A 26,660-nucleotide genomic window follows, 5' to 3' on the forward strand; every position below is an offset into this window, starting at 1 on the left:
TGGAAGGTCTCTACCCCATATCTTTTGGAGATTACATTCAGTCAGTTCAGAAAATGTCTGTTTTCATGGCACTTAACCATCACTCCAATTCACCGACCTAAGGATTTTTAGGCTAATATAGGGAGTAGGTATAGATGAGTATAAATGAAGAGAAAGTCACCTTTTGTAGGCTCTGGCAGGAATAGGAGAATTTTTCTTCATTTTTAACGGGGTGGGGGGAGGGAAGTTTATCATTTTCAGAGCACTGGAAGGATTATTATTGCCAGCATCCCTAGAAAAGGAAAACGGACATCATGTTGTCAATTATTGGAGAACATCAAAAGTTTTCCATGTTTTGATTTCCCTAAAGTTCTAAAGGAAGCCACCAAGCTTTTATTAACTGAATAAAACAAAACGCCTGGGATAATTCCCTTGGAGTCCTGAACATGTCTATTTGGCATCTCCAACTAAACTTTGTGGTTGTGATTATTTTTTTCAGGTCTAAACTTCCTTGATTACAAAATTGTAATTAAGCTCTTTCACCTCATATTCCCAAGAGCTATTATTCTCAATTAAATCCTTGAGAGCAAGCAAGAGCTTCAAGTATTACTGTTTATTCATGGCCTGTTTTCATAGAGGAAAGGAACACATCCCATCCTAGATACAGAAAAAAAGAGGTAAAGAGCCAAAGTTCCATTTATCTTATGAAGGTTTCAGAGTTTTCAGAATAAATACAGAAAACCGGTGGCAATCCACTTCCAGGTCAATGTCATGGTTGATTTTGGAATAGAGCTGTCCTAAGATACAACGGATTTACTAAGTCTCTCAGGGTAGAGAAATATTTGGGAGGAATATTGACATTTAGACCCTAATGGAACTACATGATCCTAACTATCCCTTCCAATCCCAAGATTTTTCTGAATCTAAAATGTTCTGGTTATTCAATTCCTCAACATAGCAAAACCGGCTTTTCCAGACTTGGAACACGAGGTGACCGTGACATTTCTGCTCTGGCTCAACTAGAGAGCTGAGTCTTGACTCAGCTTCGTGTGTTTTATCATTAACTTAGACCATAACCAGAGCTTCTCCGACCTTTTCTCTCCTCTCTGCAAAAAGTGGGACTCAGAGTCCATTTTATGCTTATCTCTAAAGAATTCAGTCTTTGGACTCAAAACTGTACTCCAATGTAACTCTGCCACACACTAGCTATGAGACTCTAGGTAAGTGATTCAACTTCTATAAATTTCTTTTCTTTTTTTTTTCTTTTTGTGGGCAAAATGTAGATCATGACAATACCTATTACTTTCTTAGAAGGTCGTTGAATCTATACATATGAAAGAGAAGAACTTTGAAAAAATTAAAACAACTGCCAGGAAAATAACCTCAAAATCCATTATAGGGATGCTTTACTACTCACCTATCAAAAACAGCTCAAAGCAGAAAGGTTGTATGGAAACAAAAGCTGCAAATCTAAAATTTAGCCAGAAAATATTACATTTAAGAAATGGATGATACACATTCCTTTCTGATGCCACTTAAATCTTTCAAGTGGTAACAATGCCTGACACAGAAAACCAAGAACTCAATGCATGTTAGCTAGTATCACAGCTATGACTTGAAACCTAGAAGTAGAAATCAAGGCCTTTTGAAGAGAAGAGAATAATGGCTTTGTCTGAACAAGCTTCAGGCCAGTACTGGGACCAACTGGTAGAAGTAACTGGGAAAAAGTATTACCTCAAGTTAATAAAGAATTTTCAAAGGCTCAGAAATCACCAATATGAAAATAGATAATGAATTAGCAGTGAATTTCCCACAGTTGAAAGATTCTAAGTATAGATGGTTTGACTTTTGCTGAGGAAGAAACAGTAAGTTTGTGTAATGACCCGTGGACAGCCAATATTATGAAGTTTTCCAAGAAATCCAAGTGAGGGGGGCAAAAAAAATTTCATCACTCAACATTTAAAAGGAATCTAACAAATACAATTCTGAAAAATTAAGTTTCCTTTTATGTTTAAATATAAAAAACACATGCTTATGGGATCAGTTTTGAATAGTCTGCAGGGTATAAGAATATCTTCCCTTTTATCGCTATGATAGAAGTGTAGGCTAAAACATGCATATGAGAAAGCAGTGTGGCTGCAAGGTCAAATCCTTTTAGAAGCCTCACACAGATTTTATTTATTTATTGTGGACAGAAGTCCAGGTTCCATAGAGATCTCTGTTATCACATCTCCACTGCATATTAATGTTTTTACATTTTTATTACTCACGGAGATGGGGTTGACAATATATTTTTTTTCTCCATGGTTTATCCATATTAGGTGCCTCCTCACTCCCATCCAAGGTTCCCAGTCCTATATGTCTTGCTTCGTTTTATTAGCAAAACATTTATTGAACATTTGTGCCAGGCAATGTTACGTTAGTTGTTTGCTGATAAGAACCTGACATCATTACAATCCTTACTATCAATGTAAGCGAAAGATAGCTACAGCATTTCCATTTACCAGTGAGAAAATTAAAGTCACATGCAGAAATCACAGCAATGGAACTCCTACTGGAGCCTTCCAACTGCAAACACACTTACCACTGTACTACATGGCTCAGCTTACACATAAAACTGGGAATGAGAAATTATTTGTTTTTAAAGACACATCCACAATTTCAGACATGTAGGGCTTATGAAAGGATTTCAGAGTAATTTGTATTTATATGAGCTGATCAGTGGAAATGAAGGAAAATAGAAACCTTAATAAGGAGACTGAGACCTGGATTTTGAAAGAGATAAAGTATTTAATTATTTTCAGATTTTACTCATTAGAAGTTCAGTTACCTGTTTTGTCTACAGTCCAGTCAGCAAGGAACAAGTTTATCTGGCTATAGGAAATGCTGACACAATCACAGGATCCTTCAGTAAACTTTGCAAGAGCTATGCCTTAGTAACTAGCAAGAGAAGTCATGTAAAATTGGGTTATTTGTGTGTTTAATGAATTGTTCATATAAACAGTGACTTGTTGAGCTTGTCACACACATACACACAAATATTTTAAAATTTAAAATATTATAAAATAAATTTATTTACTAAAATATTGCACTATGATGATATTTTGTTCTTACTGTTCTGTGATTTTTTTTCTTTATATGTGTTAAAGCTGTTTATTAGGTATCTACATAATTAGAGTCATAATAAGTTCATGATGGATTGAAACTTATAAAATCACAGAGTGGTCTTTTTAATTCCAAATGACCCATTTTGTCTTAGTGTCTATTTTGCCTATTGTTAATACAAGTTCCCCCACTATCCAAAAGTATAAGATTCCTATGAAACCTTTTGTAAACCAAGATACGGTCAAGTGAAGAAGGAATTACCATTAATTTATATGGAAATTTGTTAAGCATCCCTAGAGACCAAAAAATAACCCCTCTTAGACTTTTTTGATACCTTTAGCATACATCTTGCTAATAGATTCACAAAATAAATCAAGATTAAAAAACAGACATTAGGGGCGCCTGGGTGGCTCAGTGGTTTAAGCCTCTGCCTTCAGCTCGGGTCATGATCTCAGGGTCCTGGGATCGAGCCCCGCATCGGGCTCTCTGCTCGGTGGGGAGCCTGCTTCCTCCTCTCTCTCTGCCTGCCTCTCTGTCTGCTTGTGATCTCTGTCTGTCAAATAAATAAATAAAGTCTTTAAAAAAAAAAAAAAACAGACATTAACTCAAATTTGAGTTCAATGCTGAGATGCTGAGTGTAGTTCCCTGGGGAAAATCTTGGTGGCGCCACTCTCTGCTCTGCTTGGGTGCTGCTCACTGCTATGGCTTGACTCCCTGCAGAACACACACACACAAATTCGTGGGGTTTCTGGATTTCTTTAAGATAGCAAAAACGGGTACCAATGTATGTTGTCCTTGAATGAAGTGGCAAATGGGAACTTTCAAAAAGCGGAGGACACTTGCATAGCCACATTAACTTTCTTTGGGATTAGCATATGTTTGACAATTTTTTTTTTAAGATTTATTTATTTACTTATTGGAGAAAGAGAGAGAGCAGGGGAAGCAGCAGGGGGAAAGAATCTCAAGCAGACTCCCTGCTGAGCACGAAGTCGACTTGGGGCTCGATCTCAGGACCTTAAGGTCATGACCTGAGCCAAAACCAAGAGGCAGACAGATGCTCAACTGATTGAGCCACCCAGGTACCCGTGATAAATCTTTTTTAAAAATCCTTCTATTTTCAATTTTTCCACGTTCTTACCTTTTATGTATGTCTTATAAACAGAATAGAGCAGGATTTTTTAAATATAATATTACATCTGTCTTTATTTAGTTTCGTTCTTCTTTATTGAGATAATTAATAAATTAGAACTGGTCTCTACAGCTTACTTTTTATTTTTTATTTTCCCCAATTTTCTGTTTCTTTTTCCATAATTTTTCTTTAATTAATGGATTACTTTGACTGTTGGTATTTATTTGTATCATTGTTATAGCTGAATTTTGTCTTCCCTGTTTCCCTTTGTCCTTTCCACAAATTTGGAAATTATCTACTCTGTTTCTATTCTTTCCCTGAATATCCTAAAAAAGTTACTGGGCTTATTTAACTTAAAACCTAAAAGAAAACGTTTCATCCCCTCTCAAATGATACATGAGGACTTCAGCTCCAATTTCCCTCTCCACACTTTTATCTTATCATCACCCATATACCAATTCTACCTTAACTCCACAAATTCAACACTGCTATTACTTTTGACAAAGAATTTCTATTTAGATCTATGTGCACGTTTACCATTTTATTTATTTTCCTCTTAATATCTTAAAGTATCTCTATTATTTTATGCTTGAATTATATTTAGAAATTACTTTATAATTTGTCCCTTGGTAATAAATTCCTGAAGTTTTTAATCTGAAATATGTTTATTTTACAATGGGAGATAATTTTACTGGATATCTCATTGTGAGTTGGCAGTTCCTTTCTTGCCATGCTTTAAAGATGTTATTTAACTTGTTTTTGGCTTTCACTGCAGCTGTATTGAAGCCAATAGTCATTCTACTTTCCCATGTAAGTGATCTGCCTTTTCTTGCTGTTTTTCATTGCCTCCCTTTGGTGCTCTGACTGTTTCTCTGCAAATACTATCCATCTTCACTATCTGTGTTCTCTCCTGCAGGATACCACACTACACATGTAAATATTCCCACTCCCTGATTTTGTTTTGGTTGTTTTAAAAAAATTCCATTCCTTTGAACATTCATATTTTGCAAGTTTATCTCTCTTTGTTTCATTAAAGAGTAATTCTTTTGAGATATCTTCCTATTTACTAATCTGGTTTTTTTGTTTGTTTGTTTTCAGAGTGGATGAGATGACCTAATAAGAGGGGGTTTTGGGGGGAGCCTGGGTGGCTCTGTCATTAAGCTTCTGCCTTCAGCTCGGATCATGATCTGGGGGTCCTGAGATCAAGCCCCACGTTGGGCTCCCTGCTCAGCAGGGAGTCTGCTTCTTCTTCCCCCACTCCGCCTGCTTGTGTTCCCTCTTTTGCTGTGTCTATCTCTGTCAAATAAAGAAATAAAATCTTTGGGGGGAAAAAAAGAGAGATAGAGAGGGTTTTTTGGTTTTGTTTTTGAATATAGTTGACCCACAATATTATATTTTTTTAGGTGTACCACAAAGTGGTTGTGGTGGTGTTTTTAAGATGTATGTATTTATTTTAGAGAGAGAGTGGGAGAGGGAATCCCAAGCAGAGTCTATGCTGCATGTGAATCCTGACACAGACCTCGATTCCAGACCCCTGAGATCATGACCTGAGCCAAAAGCAAAAATTGGACACTTAACTGACTATACCACCCCAGCGCCCCCAACATGGCGTTTTAAGTTATATTTAATCCATTGTTCATCTCACCTCACTTGAAACTATTGAGTTATTACTTCACCAATAATCTTTTTTTTTTTTAATTCCATAAGTTCCACCGGGTCTTTTTAGAAGTTAACTTGGTAGTTTTTTAAAAGCCTTGATATTTTTTGTGACATTCTCACTTTTAAAATTACATCCTAAAAAAAAAAAAAATTAAAAAAAAAATAAATAAATAAATAAATAAAATTACATCCTACATTTCTTGAAATATTCCATATATAAGTGCACTATATAACCTATCCGAGGGATGCCTGGGTGGCTCAGTTGGTTAAGTGACTGCCTTTCGCCCAGGGTCCTGGGATCCAGTCCCGCATCAGGCTCCCTGCTTGTGCTCTCTCTTGCTCGCTCGCTCTCTCTCTCTTTATCTGGCAAATAAATAAATAAAATCTTTTTTAAGATTTTAATAAATCTGGGCGCCTGGGTGGCTCAGTGGATTAAGCCGCTGCCTTCGGCTCAGGTCATGATCTCAGGGTGCTGGGATCGAGCCCCGCATCGGGCTCTCTGCTCCGCAGGGAGCCTGCTTCCTCCTCTCTCTCTGCCTGCCTCTCTGCCTACTTGTGATCTCTCTGTCAAATAAATAAATAAAATCTTTTTAAAAAAAAGATTTTAATAAATCTTTTTAATTTTAATAAATAAATAGCATATCCAACAATCCCAAACTCTGTGGTCCTTATGCTGAATCTCTTATTCTATTATTTCTTTTTCCTAGTCTCACTTATAGTAATGCAATTGTTAGAGTGTTTGGAAATCTTTGTCCAAAAGTTCTTTTCTTCTTTTTATCAGGGAGTTCTTGGGGGCCTAACTTGGGGGATTTTTCTTCTGGAAGGAATTGGCTTCCTCTCCCATTGCTTGGCATGCCCCATCCAGGGATGCTTCTCCCTCTCAAAGATGTGATTCAGTGAGGAAGTCTCAGGATCTGCTTTCCAGCTTCGCTGATGTACCAATGCTAGAAGATTCACAGCAATGTCTCCATAACAGCATGATCACAAGGTCACCCTGCTCCTCACTGATGCTTGTTGGTACAAGTCAAATCTGCTTTGGTTCCCCGCTGTTTCAGTCTCTGTGCTTCCCTCACCACTGTCTTGGCTGATTCAGGTCCCAGACACCTTGATCTCGGCTGCCAGGTCTTTATGCTCCAACTCCAGCCACCGAAGCTTTGGCCCCTGGCTGCCTGGCCTCAGTTCAGTTCCCGTTTATTTCTTTCTTTGTTACTTAGAAAATGGATCCAGACACCTCCCCCCTACTTTTGATGCAACCAGCAATGTCTCAGAAAGTGTGTCCTATCCAATTTTTGTTGTTGCTTAAGAGAATCCTTCAGATCATCATATGCTGGTCAGCCTCCATACAGGAAGGATAATGGAATTTTTTTCTGATGGCTTCTTTTTCCTCAGTGAAGTCTGATATGAGGTTCTCAGCTAAGATATCCATAGTATTAAATTGTAACATGTTCAAAATGACTTGAGTGAATTTCAGTTAATGATACCTATCAGATAGCTTGAATGGATTTGGATGTAAGGAAGGAAGTAAAGAAAAGAAATATATGCATGTAATAGAAATTGAAAAGTTAAAGTTTAAAGAGACCACAGAAAGGTTTTGTTCTGTTTTTTTTCCCAACTCATCAACTATGAGGATGGCAACAGAGGCCAAGCAAAGGAATTTGATTTGCCAGAAGCCACATAATATAGTCAGAGAGAGGACCAGGACCCCAGCTCTTGGATGTTCTCTCTAGCAAAATTTGGAAGAGATCTTAAACTATTCTGTTTTTCTTCTTTTGTTTCTTCATCCCTCCAGTAGAAATGGCTCTGAGAAACCAGAGTTCCTTGACTGAATTCACATTGGTCTCCTTTCCTGTCATCCAAGAACTTCAAATCTTGCTGTTTGTCATTCTCCTGCTGGTTTATATGCTCACCATAACAGGAAATATTGTCATCATTTCCTTAGTATGGGCTGATAATCGTCTCCAAACACCAATGTATTTCTTCCTTAGTAATTTGTCATTTTTGGACATTTTGTTCACGACTACTATTACCCCCAAGTTGCTAACTTGTCTCTTAGAAGAGAAAAAAACCATATCTTTTGCTGGCTGCATCACTCAAATTTATTTCTACTTCTTTCTGGGGACAGTGGAGTTTATCCTGCTGGCAGTGATGTCCTTTGACCGCTATGTGGCCATCTGTAACCCCCTGCGCTATACCGTCATCATGAACAGCAGGGTCTGCCTCCAGCTGGTTCTGGGCTGCTGGGTAGGGGCCTTCCTCTCAGTACTGTGCCCAACTATTGTGGTGTCCAGATTGCCATACTGCACTGAGGAAATTGGTAATTTCTTCTGTGACATTGCCCCCCTGCTACAGGTGGCCTGCATAGACACTCATTTCATTGAGATGATAAACTTCCTCTTATCCTCCCTTGTCCTTCTGACCTCCCTGGTACTCACCATTGTGTCCTACACCTACATCATCTCTACCATCCTGCGCATCCCCTCAGCCCAAGGCCGTCAGAAGGCCTTTTCCACCTGTGCTTCTCACATCACAGTTGTGTCCATTGCCTATGGGAGCAATGTCTTCATGTACATGAGGCCCAGCCAGAGCCACTCACTGGAGTTTGACAAAGTGACAGCCGTCCTCACCACAGTGGTGACGCCTCTTCTGAACCCTTTCATTTACAGCTTGAGGAATGAAAAGGTAAAGGAGGTCTTGAGAGAGTCAGTTAGCAGGATAGTTCTGCCACATTCCAAGGGAACATGACTCTAACCCATTTCAGGGCATCTAAGCTATGCTTTCTTCATATGGCACCTCGTGAACTCTTAGAATCTGTTGGCAGGATAAATAAGCATCAAATACATCATCGATAGTAAAGCATGAAAAATCAGAAGAAAAAAAAACGAATTCTATGTCCACTCAGTCCTTAAAATATTTTGCATATCGTAACATGGGATCATGGAAGCATGATCATAAGAGCTAATGTTTAGTATTTGTTGAGGTACTGATTTCAGTGGACTTAGATTAGTTATATGACTTCTCTAAGCCTCCTGTTGTCCAACTGTAAAATGATGGCAGGGATTGGCATGTAGATATAATTGAGCACAACCAATATTTGTTTATGAGTTTTGTGCCAGAGGCCTATGAAGGCAGCAGTTATGGGAACACTTGTAACCCAGCCAGCATAAAAAAGGAATGGCCCCATAGAGACTTACAGGTAGATCTGTCATTATAACACTTTGTATCCAGTAAAGTCTTAGTTTGATTATATGTTCCCCAAATCCGACTTTGATTTTGATTTTTTCCTTTGGAACTGCCCACTTTTTAAATTGTATTGTCTTTTGCTCACAGGTTCAGACCCTACACCTAAAGAAATCTGTTTGAATTCATTTATCAATCTAATTTACCCAATTGCTCTCACTTACTAGATATTCTCATACAATTTTGTGATCGTTGAAAATATTGTTACAGGAGTTAAGATGGCAGAGTAGAAAGGAGGCCCTATATTTGCCTTGTCCCTTGAACACAGCTAGATAATATCAAATTATTCTGAATCCCCCAAGAAGTTGACCTGAGGACTGGAAGAACAAACTACACAACTAGAGGGAGAGAAGAGGCCACATCGTGGAAGGTAGAAGCTGCAGATATGTACTTTGGGGGGTAAGAGGATTACTAGTGATGCATAGGGGAGAGAGTCCTGATCATGGAGAGAGAAGTGAGAGACAGAGAGACACAGAGTATTGCAGAAGAAACACTTCAGAAGCACTGACTGGGAAAACAAGAGGGGCTAGTTATCATGAGTTTTTACAACCAGTGGAGTTCAATGTCTGAAGTTTTAGAACTCCTTCCATGGCCAGTGTGAGGCCTGGCAGGTGTAGCTGTGCTCCTATGGAGAAGGAGGACAGAGGCCCAGGAGTGGACTGCATGCTCTCAGGATCCCCTTGGCCCACTGGAGAGATGGTTCCCCTTCTTGAAGTCCATCTGGGAGAGGTGGCACTACTTCTCAGGGACAAGAGCCAGTGGGTGCCATTGAGCTGCCCTATTTGTTAGCACAGGAGCAGAGACACCTGTTGAGGGCAGTTAACCTAGATGCTGACTCTTGTGGGGGTTTTGGGGGTTTTTTTTGTTTGTTTTTTTCCTGCTGCACTTCCCTCTAAACTCCAAGTTTCTGCACATTGGCGCAACTGACCCTCTAGGACAAATCTGCATCAGACCCAGCGTGGTAAGACCCACCCCTAGAGGAGCAGCATGGATCCATGCCATGGCAGATCCCTAAAATTTGGAGTTTTGAAACTCATGCCAGCTGAGTTTCAAAATACAGGTGCACTGAGCTGCCAGGTGGGCAGATGGCCTGAACACAGACAGGGTGAAGGCAACAATCTGCAGGACACAAGAGGGTAAATTGTTTGCTCCTCTGTGAGGGCTTCGTGGACGGCATGGGTGCAAACACCCTTCTCTGGGGACATGAGAGTGGGTTGGCACCATTTTTCTCCCTCCACCCATCAGCGTGGACGATCTCCAGTGAGCAGCACACTGCCCACAGTGGAGACCGGAGCCACATATGCCAAGCCCCTCCTCCCCACACAATGTGGGTGCTTCTGTATGAGGGTAAGTGTCCCCCCCACACACACGCAACCAAGCTTACTGACCATGCACTGGCTGCAAACCTTCAGCTCTAGTGAAAATAGGATCAGGCCTCTTTCAACAAGCAGACCAGAGCTTACCTAGTTAAAACTCACCACACTCTGGACAAGGTCCAAACATTCCCCATGGCAGGCAAAGAGAAACTCTGCAAAGCCTGACCTGAAGGAAAGAGCAGCCAAAATGCAGCCACAGAATACACACAACATACCTCAGAGACACTTCCTGAAGGACCAGGCTCTGGACAGGATAGGACCCCTTCTCTCTCAGCATTACTCTCAACAGCAGGAAACATAACAGGCAGAAGAAGAAGAAAGAGACCTTGACAAAGTTCCAAGATGAAGAAATTCATCCCAAAAGAAAGAAAAAGAAAAGGTCATGGCCAGGGGTCTCATTGCATCAGATGTAAGTAATATGCCTGATCCAGAATTGAAAACAACAATCATGATGATATCAGCTGTGCTTAGGAAAAGCATAGAAGACACCAGAGAGTCTCTTACTGCAGAGATAAAAGACGTAAAAACTAGTCAGACCAAAATTAAAAAATGCTATAACTGAGATGCAAAACTGACTGAATATAATGACCACAAGCGTGGAAGAAGTAGATAAATGTCAATTATATGAAGATAAAATTATGAAAAATAATGAAGCTGAAAAAAGAGGAAAAGAAAAATATTGGATCACAAATGTAGACTTAGGGAACTCAGTGACTCCATAAAGCATAATAACATTCATATCATAGGAGTCCCAGATTAAGAAGAGAGGGAAAAAAATACGTAGAAGTTTGCTTTTAGGAAATTACAGATGAACATTTCCCTAACCTGGAGAAGGAAACAGACATCCAAATCCAGAAGGCACAGAGAACTCCCATCAAAATCAAAGCTGGCCAACAGCAAGCAAGACATTTTGTGGTAAAATTTGCAAAATACAGAGATAAGGGGGGGAAAGGCCTAAAACAACAAGGGAAAAGAAATACTTACAAGGAAAGACAAAGGAGGGGGCAGCAGACCTAGCCACAGAAACTTGGCAGGTCAGAAGTGACTGGCATGATATACTCAAAGTGCTGAGTGGGAAAAATATGTAGCCAAGAATCTTTTATCCAGCCAGGCTATCGTTCAGAATAGAAGGAGAGATGGTTTCCCAGACAAACAAAAACTAAAGGAATTTGTGACCACTAAACCAGCCCTGCAAGAAATATTAAAGGAAACTCTTTGAGTGGGAAAGAAAAAGCAAAAGCAACAAAGACTAGAAAAAAACAGAGAAAATCTCCAGGAATAATTACTTTATGGGTATAATACAATGGCACTAAATTCATATTAAAAATCACTTTGAATGTAAATGGACTAAATGTTCCAATTGAAAGACATAGGGTATCTGAATGCATTAAAAAAAAAAAAAAAAACAAGACCCATCTATATGCTGCCTACAAGAGACTCATTGTAGACCTAAAGACACCTGGAGGCTGAAAGTGAGGGGATGCAGAACCATCTATCACTCTCAGGGATGGCAAAAGAAAGCCAGAGTAATCATACTTGTATCAGTCAAACTAGATTTTAAACCAAAGACTGTAACAAGAAGTGAAGAAGGCACTATATCATAATTAAAGTGTTTATCCATCAAGAAGATCTAACAATTGTAAATATTTATGCCCCCAACTTAGGAGCATCCAAATATATAAAACAATTAATAACAAACATAAAGAACCCACTGGGGCACCTGGGTGGCTCGGTGGGTCAAGCCTCTGCCTTCAGCTCAGGTCATGATCTCAGGATCCTGAGATCGAGCCCCACATCGGGCTGTCTGCTCGGCAGGGAGCCTGCTTCCCCCTCCCCCTCTGCCTCCCTCTCTGCTTACTTGAGATCTTTCTCTCTCTCTCTTTCTGTCAAATAAATAAATAAATAAATCTTTAAGAGATAAAAACGGAACTCACTGATAATAATATAATCATAGCAGGGGGCTTTAACACCCCACTTACATCAATGGACAGATCATCTAAGCAGAAAATCAACAAGGAAACAATAGCTTTTTGAATTTTGAATTTTTTTGAATGACACACTAGACCAGATGGACTTGACAGACACATGTAGAACATTTGTCATAAAGCAGAAAACTACATATTCTTTTCAAGTATACATGGAATATTTCCAGGATAGATCACACACTGGGTCATGAACCCGGCCTCAACAAATACAACAAGACTGAGATTATACAATGCTATTTTCTAACTACAACACTATGAAACTTGAAGTCAATGACAAGAAAAAAATTGGAAAGATCACAAAAACATGCAGGTTAAAAAACTTTCTCTCAAAAAATGACTGGGTCAATGAGGCAATTAAAGAAGAAATTTAAAAAAAAATACATGGAAGCAAGTGAGAATGAAAATAGGACAATCCAAAACCTTTGGGATACAGCAAAAATGATCATAAGAGAGAAGTATATAGCAGTACAGGCTTATATCAAGAAGCAAGAAAAATCTCAAACCTTCAACCTAATCTTACACCTAAAGGAGTTAGAAAAGGAATAGCAAATAAAGCCTAAAGTCATTGGAAGGGAAATAATAAAGATTAGAGCAGAAACAAATGATACAGAAACAAACAAACAAAAAATAGTAGAATAGATTAATGACACCAGGAGCTTGTTCTTTGAAAGGATTAATGAAAGCAGGAAAACCTCTCGCCAGACTTATCAAAAAGAAAAGAGAAAGGACCCAAATGAGTAAAATCATGAATAAGAGAAGAGAGATTACAACCAACACCACAGAAATACAATTACAAGAGATCGTTATGAAAAATTATATGCCAACAAATGGCAATCTGGAAAAAATAGATAAATTCCTAGAAACATATAAAATACAAAAACTGAAACAGGAAGAAATAGAAAATTTGAACAGAGTGATAATCAGCAAAGAAATTGAATCAGTAATCAAAAATCTCCCAATAAACAAAAGCCCAGAGCGAAATGGCTACCAGGGGAATTCTACCAAACACTTAAAGAAAAGTTAATACCTATTCTCAAACTGTTCCAAAACATAGAAATAGAAGGGAAACTTCCAAACTCATTCTACCATACCAACATTACTTTGACTCCAAAACAGACAAAGACCCCACCAAAAAGGAGTTTTATAGACCAATGTTCCTAACAAACATGGATGCAAAATTTCCCAACAGGATACTAACAAACTGAATCCAATAGTAAATTAAAAGAACGTACTTCACCACTATCAAGTGGGATTTACTCCCGGCCTGCAAGAGTGGTTCAGTATTCACAAATCAATCAGTGTGACACGCCATGTTAATAAAAGAAAGGATAAAAAACACATGAATCTCCTAATAGATGCAGAAAAAGTATTTGACAAAGTATAGCATCCATTCTTGATTAAAAAAACCCTCAACAAAGTAGGGATGGAGGGAACATACCTCAACATAATGAAGACCATATATGAAAGACCCACAGCTAACATCGTCCTCAAGGGGAAAAACTGAGAGCTTTTCCTCTGTGGTCAGGAACAAGACGGGGATGTCCACTCTCACCATGGTTATTTAACATAGTACTGGAATTCCTAGCCTCAGAAATCAGACAACAAAAAGAATAAAAGGCATCCAAATAGGGAAAGAAGAAGTCAAACTTTTGCTATTTGCAGGTAACATGATACTCTATGTATAAAACCCAAAGGACTCCAACCAAAAAATTGATAGAACTGGTACAGAAGTTCAATAAAGTTGCAAGATACAAAATCAATGTACAGAAATCTGTTGAATGTCTAAAATTAAGAACACAGGAAACAACAGGTGTTGGTGAGGATGCAGAGAAAGGGGAACCTTCTTACAGTGCTGGTGGGAATGCAAGCTGGTGCAGCCATTCTGGAAAACAGTATGGAGGTTCCTCAAAAAATTAGAAATAGAGCTACCCTAAGACCCAGCAATTGCACTACTGGGTATTTACCCAAAGGATACAAATGTAGTGATCCGAAGGGGCACCTGCACCCCAGTGTTTATAGCAGCAATGTCCACAATAGCCAAACTATGGAAAGAGCCCAAATGTCCATCAACAGATGAATGGATAAAGAAGATGTAGTATGGGGAGGGTATGTGCTATGGTGAGTGCTGTGAAATGTGTAAACCTGGTGATTCACAGACCTGTACCCCTGGGGCTAATAACACATTATATGTTAATTTTTAAATAAATAAAACTTGAAACATTAAAAAAACAAAGAAAAGTGATTTAAGATAAATATTTATGTGTAATTTAATAAAATGAATAGTAAATTAACACTGATACATATTTAATTACAGTTTGCAGTCAAATTTTAACACCACTGTTCCCTCAAAAAATGCATCATCATCATCATCATCATTATCATCATTATAATATTGTTACCTAAACTTGCCAGTTATAAAATCAGTTACTACTTTTGGAATGTCTTTTTCACTTTGTTTTTTCTCTCCACTGCTTACCACTATCATTAGTTTATAAGAGAGCAGACTGTCAGCCACCCCAAGTCTCTTGGAGAACATAAGCTTATATCCTATACATTAAAAGGCTAAGTTGAGATTATTTGTATGTTAATAGTTTTTTTTATGCATATGTATTTGACATCCTGGTAAAGATTGAATCCAAGTAGCAGTAACTGATTTCAGTCAAATATTTAAACGTCCAGGATGGTCATATTTGCTTTAAGAAGACCTACATTCTGTTCAGCTTACACAGTGGAGGTTTGGAGGAGGGGAAAGGATGTTCACATAAGAAGGGACAGGCTTACAAAGGAAAGCCTATAAGGATAAATATGTAAATAGTTAGGAAAGGGATTTTCAAAAAGTCTTAATTTATTCATAGTTATTTTACACTTTACAATCTCTCAGAGGCTGAAAGAAAATATTCCAAATGGTTAATGCTGGTTAATCTGGCTGATATTCTAGGTGACTTTTTGTTTTAATTGAAGTACAGTTGATACACGATGTTACATTTTAGTTTCAGGTGTATAACATGTGATTCAAGAAGTTTGCACGTTTATGCTGTACTCACCACAAGGGTAACTACCATCTGTCACCATACAACACTATTCCCGTAGCCCTGACTATATTCCCTATGCTGTACCTTTAATGCCCTTGATTAACTCATTCCATTACTGGTAGACTGTACCTCCCACTCCCTTCCACGCATTTTTGCCATTGGGCGATATTTTTTTTTAACATTCTACTTTTCTACATTTCCTGCATTTTCTGTGCTCAGGACGCATAAATGTTAGTTTAAAAATATTTGGATAGGCATTTTTTGAAAGAGATTAAATTCATTTCCATACTGATGCGTGGGTGTGTATCTAAGAAGTGATTCCCATACTTGGTATATAAATAATGAAATTATTTTTATTTTATTCAATCTGTTTTAAACTCTGTAATTCATACTCTCCAATTCGATATCCATTTTTTTAAAGAATTTATTTATTTATTCGACAGAGAGAGAGAGATCACAAGTAGTCAGAGAGGCAGGCAGAGAGAGGGGGAAGCAGGCTCCCTGCTGAGCAGAGAGCCCAATTTAGGGCTCGATCCCAGGACCCTGGGATCATGATCTGAGCTGAAGGCTGAGGGTTTAACCCACTGAACCACCCAAGTGCCCCTCGATATCCATTTTAGGAGTAGGAGTAAATATCTAAAATTTCCTCCTTTTTAAAAAAACCAATTGTTCATCCTGCTTTGTTAGAATAGTTAAATGTCCTATGGAATTTCCTTTTCCTTAAGTTCAAAGTTTGCAAATTAACCCAGAGGGAAATGTGTTGAGCCAAAGTGAGTTGATTACAACATTCACTATTTTCAGACTACTTCCCCCTGTAACAATTTAGTGGAAACGTCTCTAAATGGTCATAGTAACTAAAGAATTCAGTAATTCATCTGGGACTCTAGGCCCCATACCCAATGCAAATAAATCATAGCTTTGGGACAGAAGTGAAATTCATTAAAAAAATCATAATCTCGTGCTCGCTTCGGCAGCACATATACTAAAATTGGAATGATACAGAAAAATCATAATCTCACTCATCTTCAAACGATCATTATCATGATAATCAGGGCCCCACCTCACCTCAAGTGACAATTCCATAAACTTCTGAAAGAATTCATTATTTGTGATTATTTGGACGTATTTTGGTTCCATGTGCAAAGCAGCACACCGAGAGAGAAGCTGAAGCTACGTGACACATTGTGTGTTTAACCAAGAATTTCTGAATAATTTTAAAAGCCACCAAAAGCTATCTGCTCATCTATGCCAGAAACTGGAGTAAATCATAGACTCCTTCCTCAGTGCCCATAACGATTGGTCAGGCCCTTTATTTTGCTTCCTATCCTTCAAAACTGTTTTCTCCTCTTCACCATTATTACATTTCAAAAATCAAAGCCTTTATTATATACATCATGGGATTATTGGAAAGGCCTACTAACCAATCTCCCTATGTCTAGACTTATCTCCATCTAAGTAACCCTCCATAGACTTTCTAAAAAACAGAGATGATCAAATAGCATGTTCTCAGTGGTTCCAAATGACCTCTCACAATATGTCATATAAGGTCATTATATCTGTCCCTCACCTGTGTCAGCCTCGCCAGTACCACCAAATAACTTGAAGTCCCCAGATGCTCCATGCCCTTCAAAGTCTTTCTTATTTTATTTTATTTATCTATTTGGGAGAGAGAGAGAGCACAAGTAGGGTGGAAAGGCCAAAGGAGAGGATGAAGCAGGCTTCCCTGCTCAATCCTGTGGGGATCCCAGGATCCCAGGATCCCAGGACCCTGGGATCAGGACCTGAGCTGAAGGCAGACGTTCATCCGCTGAGCCATCCAGACACCCCACTTCAAAGTCTTTTATAAAATTCTGTTTGTTTTGACATAAATGTCTCCTTCTAGCGCTAGTACCACTAATCTGCCTAAAAACATATTCCTTATCCTTCAAGAGTGGTTACCTCCCCTCTGACAGCATTCTTGTCTAACACTCCCATAAAACTTTCCTCCCTCTCTCAGTCCCACAATACTCCTTGAATTTTCTCATCATCTCTCTGCGAATTCCATGAAGGCGGTATTTCCTCTAATCTGTTGCAGTATTGCTAGGTCTGAACATCAGTTAACTACATTTAATGAACATGTATTTAATCATCTGGTCAAAAAATATTTATTTTTATTTATTAATTTTTTAAGATTTTATGTATTTGACAGAAAGAGAAACAGTGAGAGAGGAAACACAAGCAGAGGGGATGGGAGAGGGAGAAGCAGGCTTCCCAAAGAGCAGGGAGCCTGATTCGGGGCTCAAACCCAGGACCCTGAGATCATGACCTGAGCCAGAGGCAGATGCTTAACGACTGAGCCACCCAGCACCCAAAAAGTATTTATTTAGAACCTAAATGTGCCAGGCACTTTCCCAGGCACTGGGGGTGCTCAGCAAAGAATACAAGAAACACTCTGTTCTCAGTGAGCCTACTAGGTTCAGGTAAATAGCTAGAGGGAGGACTTAAATAAATAAATTAGAAAATATCAAGTGATGACTAATGCTACACAGAGAACTGAATCAGCGTGAACTGACTGAAAATGACTGAGGAAACTTCAGATTGAGTGGTTAGAGGAAATAACATTTATTTTGAAATTTAACAATAAGTGAGCGATGGAAAAGTCAGGAGAAAGCGATTCAGGATATCCACAATGAGGCTAAAACCAAAGACCATAGAAGTAAATGAATTTGACATGTTCAGGAGTAAAACATAAGCAATATTACTAAAATATGGTGGTTTGTTGATCACTGAACCTTACTATGTAAGTTAAAAAATATATTAAAAATAACAATGGCGAAGAGCATGGATGGCTCAGTTGGTTTCAGCTCAGGTCATGATCTTGGGGTGTTAGGATCCAGCCCCACTCCATTCTTGGTACAGAATTTGCTGGAGATTCTCTCCCTCTTGCTCTGCCCCTACCACCACTCACACACGTGCTCTCTCCCTCTTAAATAAATAAAATCTTTAAAAAAAAAAACTATAGCTATAATAATTTGTTAATAATAGATATACAACTGACCCTTGGACAACATGAGTTTTATCTACACAAGTCCATTTCTATATGGTTTTCCATAAATACAGTACTATAAATGTATTTTCTCTTCCTGTATACTTTCTTAATAACATTTTTGTTCATCTAGTTACATTATTGTAAAAATACAGTATATAATACATAAGTAAAATGGTATTAATTAATACTTTCTGTTATTGGTAAAGCTTCTGGTCAACAGAAAGCTAAGAGTACTAAGTTTTGAGAGAGTCAAAAGTTTTACATGAATTTTCAACTGTGCAGGTCAGTGCCCTAACTCGTATGTTGTTCAAGGATCAACTGTATGTTGTGACATCAAAACCATACAATGTGGGGAGGGGGGGCGATAAAAGGATAGAGTTTTTATATGAGATCAGAGTTATTATTATCAGCACAAAACAGACAGATCAAACTGTATTTTATGGATGCTTCACTGTAACCACAAAGCAAAAACCAACAGCAGATACCCTAGAGACAAAGAGAAGGGAATCAAGGCACACTGCTGTGGAAAATAATCAATTCACAAAGTAAGACAGCAAGGGAGGAAGAAAGACATAGGGAACTACAAAAAAAAAAAAAAACAATAAGATGAAAAGGAAATGAAAATAAATTTGGAAAATATCATGACAGTTTCTTATATAGTTAAACATATATTTACCATAAAGACATAGTAATTCTACTTCTAGGAATGTATCCAAGAGAAATAAAAACAAATATTCACATAAAACCATGAACCCAGCTGATCAGAGGAACTTTATTCATAATAGCCAAATACTAAAAACAACTCAAGTGTTTATCATCTGGTGAATAAAAAAATGCGATCTGTACAAGCTACATAATAAAGAATCCTCCATAATACAAAGGAAGAGAGTTCAGACACCTGAAACACATGGATTAATTTCAAAGTATCTGATTAAGTGAAAGAAAACAAACACAAAAGACTGCAGGAAGTAAGACTGCATTTATAGAAAATGCAAGAAAATGGAAATTACCCTGACAGGAAACACATCAGTGGTTATCAGGGGCTGAGGTAGGGGAGAGGAGAGCATTTGCTACAAGAGAGCACAACAGTTTCTAAGAAAACGGAAATATTGTAAACCATCATAGTGGTGCTGGTGGCTACGTGAAGGGACACAGGTGTCAAAACTCCACCAACTCTACCCTTAAATTGTCCATCATGTGCACCTTGTACATCAATACAATGGACTGAAAATACGGACACAGGCATACCAATCTATGTAAAGGATCTCTTTGTGGAAAGCTGCTTAAAGCTTATTTCAATACATGACGATCATTTTGGAAAAAAAACACGTTTTAAACTCTCCACGTTTCTACTTTCCTGATGCTTTAAAGCAGCTCTCTAAGTTTCTCTTTAAATAATCAAATAAACAACCAAGAGTGTGTCCCAGGAGACCCTAACTTTCTAACTGTGAGTAGTTACTGCCACTCTGACGTTCTGACTGCAGTAATAATCATCAACCTTTTTTTATGCCATAGTCCCAGGTGCCACTGTAAGCCAAGTCTCAGAAGGTGAGCGCCGGATCTCATTAAACATCGCGGTTCACCCCATGTAAGCACTTTCGTAGAGGCAGAGTCAGGTTGTTCCCTGCAGAGAGTAAGTGAAGCTGGTGCTGCGTGAAGTCAAGTCACGGGACGCCTGATGAATGAGCAGGGGTCACCTAAGCAAGGGTGACAGTTTAGAGAGAGGTTTCAGTGCGTGCAAACATGAATTCTTCTGACAGTCAGGAAGGATCCACAGAAGAACTTGAAATTCACTGAAACACGAAAGTTACATTCCTGAAGCGAAGAAAGAAGAAAAAACCCAGCTGAAATTTGGGCAGCATTCGGCCACTTTTCCCAGACTAGAAGTCAGGGGACCTGCTCTAGATCTGGCTGCGGTGACTCCTCCATTCACCACCAAGCCTCGCTGCTCTGCCCTTCCTGACCACTACGTGCAACAGAACACATGGGACTTGGAACTCAGAGCAATGTTCTGAGGTTCAGGTACACTGGGTGGGCCACAGGAAACGTGAAGAGATGCTGTAACGCTTGGGCTTCTTCCTGGTGTAAGTCCAGACTTCACCTTTGCTGTGGGCATCTGAAAAAGAACTGAGAAAAAGCCACAGGCGTTATGGAAAAGGACAGTTTTTTCATTCAGAGGAAGAAGGATGGACTCCGTAAGCAAACACTGAATAACCATTTGGTGTGGTTTGGAAAGGGGGATTAGTTACCACACGCGGAAAAGTCTCAGACTAGGACTGAGATTTACTCAGAATTCAACACTGAAGGAGTCACAGAACTGACAGAAAAACAGAGGGAATGCAGTATGGAAAAAAAAAAAACCCCAAAGTTTGAGTTTCCTAATATACCCGAATAGAGAAAACACAAAGCGTGCTAGAGAGAGTAGGAGGTAAGTATACTTTATTATGCAATTATCCATATTTATATGTTAAGCAGTCTGAGTCTCACTGAATTTGTTTACATGTATATTTTATGAATTAAAGTGTAACTACTGTTCTCTTCAAAATTATAGTGAAGGCAGCTGTCAAGTATGATAGCTTTACTCTAAGTATGTAAATGAAAGTCTTTAATGTACTCAGCTTGCAATTGAGCTTTGTCACATTTTACTGACAGCAGCAAAGATCCCAAAATATCTCTAATCCCCACCCCCACCACCACATCTCAGTCCTTTCTGTTCCTCCTTCCCCATCCCGATGTTCTTAACAAACATGTACTGAACACCAAGTCCACATACATCACTGTAGACATAGAATCTAGCTGACGACCTCAGTCTGTCCCTGTCGTCATCCTCATTTTAGAAAACACAAGACACGATGCTTAGGAGTGTCATGGAAGATCCAACGCTACAGTGGCCATACAAGTTCTCTTCCATTAGTCCCCATTTTTCTGACTAAATCTGGAATCTTGAAATGTTCCAGTGTGCAAATGAATGCTACCTTTTTGAAAAAAGATATTTATTTATTTATTTGACAGAGAGAGAGAGAGAGAGATCACAAGCAGGCAGAGAGAGAGGGGAAGCAGGCTCCCTGCTGAGCAGAGAACCCGATGTGGGACTTGATCCAAGGACCCTGAGATCATGAACTGAGCCGAAGGCAGAGGCTTAACCCACTGAGTCACCCAGGCTCCCCTGAATGCCACATTTTAAGGACCCACAAATGGTAATGAAGAACAATCCTCCCCCAAAATGAAAGCCTTAACATGGCAAGGTTATAATTAAATTCTTAGACGCAAATTGTCATAATCCAGATCCTTTCCCCCAAGACAGGATGGGCTCGGCAGGGCACGGAGGTCATTTAGAGAATACCAACACAAGGCCAGCTTGTTCTCCACTATCATGAAGTTAAGCAACTCCCCTAGTAGAGCAAGGCTACATCTTTCCCTCTTCTCAGAGTTTATTTGACCCAAATACAGCAGAACAGAGAGCTCTTGATGCCTTTTCTTCCATTCCTATATGACCCCATTGCAACCACGGCCAACAGCAACTCCATTTGTGTTTGGCCATCCCAGAATCTTGTTTAAAAATGGCACCGAGCTCTTGCAGATCTCAACCTGTCTAACTTACTACACAAGGGGGGAAATCAAGCTCCTCTCAGCGTCATCAAAGAAGAAATACCCAGGAAGGAAAATGGAGGACTTTGGGGAGGTTGGGAAACAATTGGCGAGATAAATGGAAGGAACAGGGGGACAGATGATTGGAAGCTGCGGGAGACTCCACCTCTGTCTGCGTTGACACCTGCTCCTCTCCAGTGGGGGCAGTGAGGAAGGCGGGAAGGGGGAAATGAAAGGGATTTTAAAGGATTTCCACTTGTCCACAGACTATGCTCGCTTCTGGGTCTATGTTAGACCTCATCTGGATGTGTTAACACGCATCCAGCCAGATATGGTTGATATGGTTATGTCTTTTTGTGCTGTAGTGATCAGTCAGGAAGTGTATGACCTGGGTGCAGGAGCAGTGGGGGGAGGGTGAATATCACAATATTTATGGTGCAAGGCAACTGACAGTACAAGACTCTATTTCAATAGATCAGCCCCTTTGAGGTCTTTGATAACTTAAAAGCAATTGACTTCTGGAATAAATGAATGAGAAATACAAATAATGAGCAACTACAAGGGCCAGAAACGTCACAGAAAACTTTTCAAATGGAACATCATTCAGGAAAAGAAAGGGGGGAGTCTTTAAGGCAAAAAAGGCTGCTAGGAGTTACTTTTCCCAGACAGAGTGCCTGGGGAAAATGATTTCCTTTCAGGAGGAACTCGGTGGCTTCAAACCCAGAGGGATCCTAGCTCAGGTTCATGAATTGGTCATTTGCACATAAAAAAAGGATTGGGCAGGAAATAAAACACCCAAGGACACAGCTTCAACAGAGTTACACAAGCATGCACTAGAGGGTCACCAAGGTTGAGCACTATTCCGAGAGGAGCATTCCAAACACCACCCATCTGCATCCACTTTCTTGCACTACTAATAACAGACTCATGTTCCAGTGCTGAAAAGAATATAAGGTATAAGAGACCTATAGAAGAGGACCTGTAAAACATGCGCAGGTGGGGAATGGGAGGTGAAAGATCTGTTATTCTCTTGGAAGCTGCCATACACATGACATTGCAAAGAACAATGATCATTTTCCCAAAGGATGTTTTCAAATGCATGAAATAGCTTTTGCAAATGATGAAGCATACATCGTATACCTACTTGCTCCGTGGAGAAAAGGAACTCAACTTTTATTAACATTCCCTTTCTCCTTTTGCATCTTGACTGTCTGGATTCTCAGTTAAGTATTCTCTCTTCACAGGCACAGAACTTACCTGGGAAACAGGAGACCAGGAAGAATGAAAGGGAGAGGGGAAGGAACACTGGGTCAGAGAGAAAAACCATCATGAAGATCAGAGTTTAATGGTACCACAGAGGTAATTTCATTCAACCAAAAATTTTAAATATGAGAATTCTGGGGTGAGAAGAAGTCGTGTCATTTACCCAGGGTCCTACATGTTTTACAGTGAATGAAATGACTCTTGACTCTTCATCCAAAGCTTTTACTACTTCATCTTTAGCACCGAATTGAGAGTTGAAAACTTATTTTTGCTAATTTTCTTCTCCATAATTTTTTTTTTTCAGAGACGTGCTGCCCACTGATATTGCATGCGATGGATATGCGGAATCAGACCACAGTGACTGAATTTATCCTGACTGCCTTCCCTATGATCCCAAAGCTTCAGATCTCCCTCTTTGTGGTCCTCCTGTTTACTTACATGCTAACTCTAATGGGAAATACTGTCATCATTTCCTTAATCTGGGCTGATAATCGCCTCCAAACCCCAATGTACTTCTTCCTCAGTAATTTGTCTTTTTTGGACATTTCATACACTACCTCAGTTACCCCAAAGCTGTTAGCTTGTCTCCTAGAGGACAAGAAGACCATAACTTTTGTGGGCTGCATCTCCCAAATATATTTCTTTTTTTTCTTGGGGACAGTGGAGTTTATCCTCCTGGTGGTGATGTCCTTTGACCGCTATGTGGCCATCTGTAACCCCCTGCGCTATACCATCATCATGAACAGCAGGGTCTGTATCCTGCTGGTTCTAGGCTGCTGGGTAGGAGCCTTCTTTTCAGTACTGGGTCCAATAATTGTGGTGTCCAGATTGCCTTACTGTTATAGAGAAATTAGTCATTTTTTCTGTGACATAGCCCCCCTGCTACAGGTGGCCTGCATAGACACTCATTTCATTGAGATGATGAGTTTCCTCTTATCTTCCTTTGTCCTTCTGACCTCCTTGGTATTCACCATTGTGTCCTACACCTACATCATCTCTACCATCCTGCGCATCCCCTCAGCCCAAGGCCGTCAGAAGGCCTTTTCCACCTGTGCTTCTCACATCACAGTTGTGTCCATTGCCTACGGGAGCAACATCTTCATGTACGTGAGACCAAGCCAGAGCCACTCACTAGAATTTGACAAAGTGACAGCTGTCATGACCATAATGGTGACCCCTCTTCTGAACCCCTTCATTTATAGCCTAAGGAATGAAAAAGTAAAAGAAGTTTTGAGAGACACAATCCACAAAATTATGTCCTTATGGCACAAGAGAACTTGAACCTTATTGCACAGGACAGCTTGAAAGTTTGTGTGCTAATAATGACTATATTCATCACTTGGACTCCATGTGGAGAAAAGCATGCTTAAAGGCAATAAAGTCAAAGATTTGTGGGAATACATAAAAATGCTTCTTGCACATCAGAAACAAGGTATTACAGTAAAGGTCCAGAGTAGGCAATTCAAGCATAGAGAAAATAATACATTTTAAACCCTATGATTGCACGGTCTCACACAGAGTTTATCATGAATTAATGAAAAATACTTAACCGAAGTCAGAAAACCTGATTTGTAAGCCTGGGTGTATTGCTTTTTGTCACATGACACTTACACTATCTGAACTCTCATTTTTCTCATTGGTACAGTAGGAAATACTTCATAGTTTCCACTCTCTCTTTTTCTTTAATAGTCTTAATCTAGATGACCTAAGAAAGGCAACCACAGATAATTGTAAATTAATGCTTTCTCTAGGTATTAGGATGATGCAAGATGGTTGACTTCATCCCTGACAGCTAAATACCGTAGAAAATAATAGTAATAATAATAATAACAACAAAAACAAGGAAGAGCAGTAACCTATCCCCAGCGTTTGTACAGTGTGCTTACATTTGAGCTTATATGTTGATACACATGGAGTTTATAAGAATATAGATTTTAAATCACCTGAGTTCAAAATCCTAATTCCTGGAAGAAGGATCTGATTGGTGCAACTGACGAGAGATGTCCTCTCCTGATTCATTTCTTTGTAAGTGGAAAGATCGGCAAGAAGTTAAGTTGCCCTCTGCCCTTACCACCATGGAACCCGTGCTATGGGATGGGTACTCTGGACGACAGGGTAAAAACGGGAACAAGACCATAGGCATTCCTAAGAGCAAAAAAGTTGTGGCTAGTGTGGTCCTTGATCTTCTAGCTACATGGGCAATGACCGAGACCCTAAACTGGCAAGGAATCTCTCACGGACGAGCAGATAGAGAAAGTGCTACCTTAGGAACGGACTCAGAATACTATGGAAGAACACAGTGGGTCATAAGGTATCGTAATGAACAAATGATTCCAGATCGAAAGAACGTAGAACAATGTCACTGTTCACAGAGGGCTGAAGCAGTCATATAATGATCTGGTCTGTACTCATTATCAGACACTCCATAAGATAGGATTTGGAAAGTTACCGTATCCGTTTCCTATTGCTGCCATAACCAATTTGGCTGCTGAAAACGACTCAGTTTTATCATCTGACCTTTCTGGAGGTCCCATGTCCAAAATCTGTTTCCTACTCATCTGAGTTGTTGACAGAATTCCCTTCCTTGAAGAGGTGGGCCCAAGGTCCTGCTTTCTTGCTGCTATCAGCCAAGGGCCATTTCCAGCTTCTAGAAGGTACTTCAGTTCTTGGCTCATCGTCCCCTTTCCTTCACCTTCAAAGCCAACAATAGTGGGGCAAGTATCTCACAAGTTTCAAACCTCTCTTCTTTCCCTCTCTTTCCGACTTGGCTGACAAAGTTCTCCACTTCTAAGGACTCACTTGATTGGATTAGGCCCACCCCAATATCCAGGATATTATCATGGACTCAAGGTCCTTTTCCTGAATTACATTTGCAGAGTCCCCTCTGCCAAGTCAAGTAACATATTCACAGGTTCTGGGGAATTAGGACATGAATATCTTCAGGTGCCATTACCCTGCTTGTCAGCATTGGGTTGCTAGAGGTAAAGATCCAGGAAAGAAAAAATAAAGAACAGAGCACAATAGGATTATTTTGAGCCAATACTCATTCCTAAACTCCATGTTTCATCACTTAGAGCAGAAGAGTTTACAAATCCCAGAATGTGAAAGACTAGTGAAAAGCAGCAACATAGGAAATACATGTTTGAACTAGCTACATGTGTTTTTATTTAAGTCATTGTTAGGTAATGATGAATATAGCTGTCCCTTTGTGCTGTTTTACTGTTTCCACGAGTGCCCATCTCACTCAGAAGCTCTGATCTGGTGTCCCGAACACAGAAA

At 39.5% G+C, this 26,660-nt stretch overlaps 2 protein-coding genes across 2 annotated transcripts; both read left to right on the top strand.

Annotated features, from left to right (window-relative positions):
• The first annotated feature begins 1,169 nt into the window (after positions 1–1,169).
• On the top strand, positions 1,170–24,738 carry LOC123949338 (olfactory receptor 6M1-like). Its single transcript, XM_046016748.1, has 3 exons — positions 1,170–1,199; positions 23,363–23,477; positions 23,686–24,738. The coding sequence occupies exon 3, from the start codon at positions 23,715–23,717 to the stop codon at positions 24,660–24,662; it is 948 nt and encodes a 315-aa protein (XP_045872704.1). The 5' UTR covers positions 1,170–1,199; positions 23,363–23,477; positions 23,686–23,714; the 3' UTR covers positions 24,663–24,738.
• Positions 7,667–8,614, top strand: LOC123949339 (olfactory receptor 6M1-like). The gene has a single exon (XM_046016749.1). It carries the CDS (start codon positions 7,667–7,669, stop codon positions 8,612–8,614), a length of 948 nt encoding a protein of 315 aa, XP_045872705.1.
• Positions 24,739–26,660: the final 1,922 nt, after the last annotated feature.

Source organism: Meles meles, chromosome 8 (genome assembly GCF_922984935.1).
Source record: "Meles meles chromosome 8, mMelMel3.1 paternal haplotype, whole genome shotgun sequence".
In the NCBI taxonomy this organism is placed as follows: Eukaryota; Metazoa; Chordata; class Mammalia; order Carnivora; family Mustelidae; genus Meles; species Meles meles.

Excerpts from the sequence above, each read along its gene's own strand:
- LOC123949339 (XM_046016749.1), top strand. The coding sequence starts at position 7,667 with ATGGCTCTGAGAAACCAGAGTTCCTTGACTGAATTCACATTGGTCTCC.
- LOC123949338 (XM_046016748.1), top strand. The coding sequence starts at position 23,715 with ATGGATATGCGGAATCAGACCACAGTGACTGAATTTATCCTGACTGCC.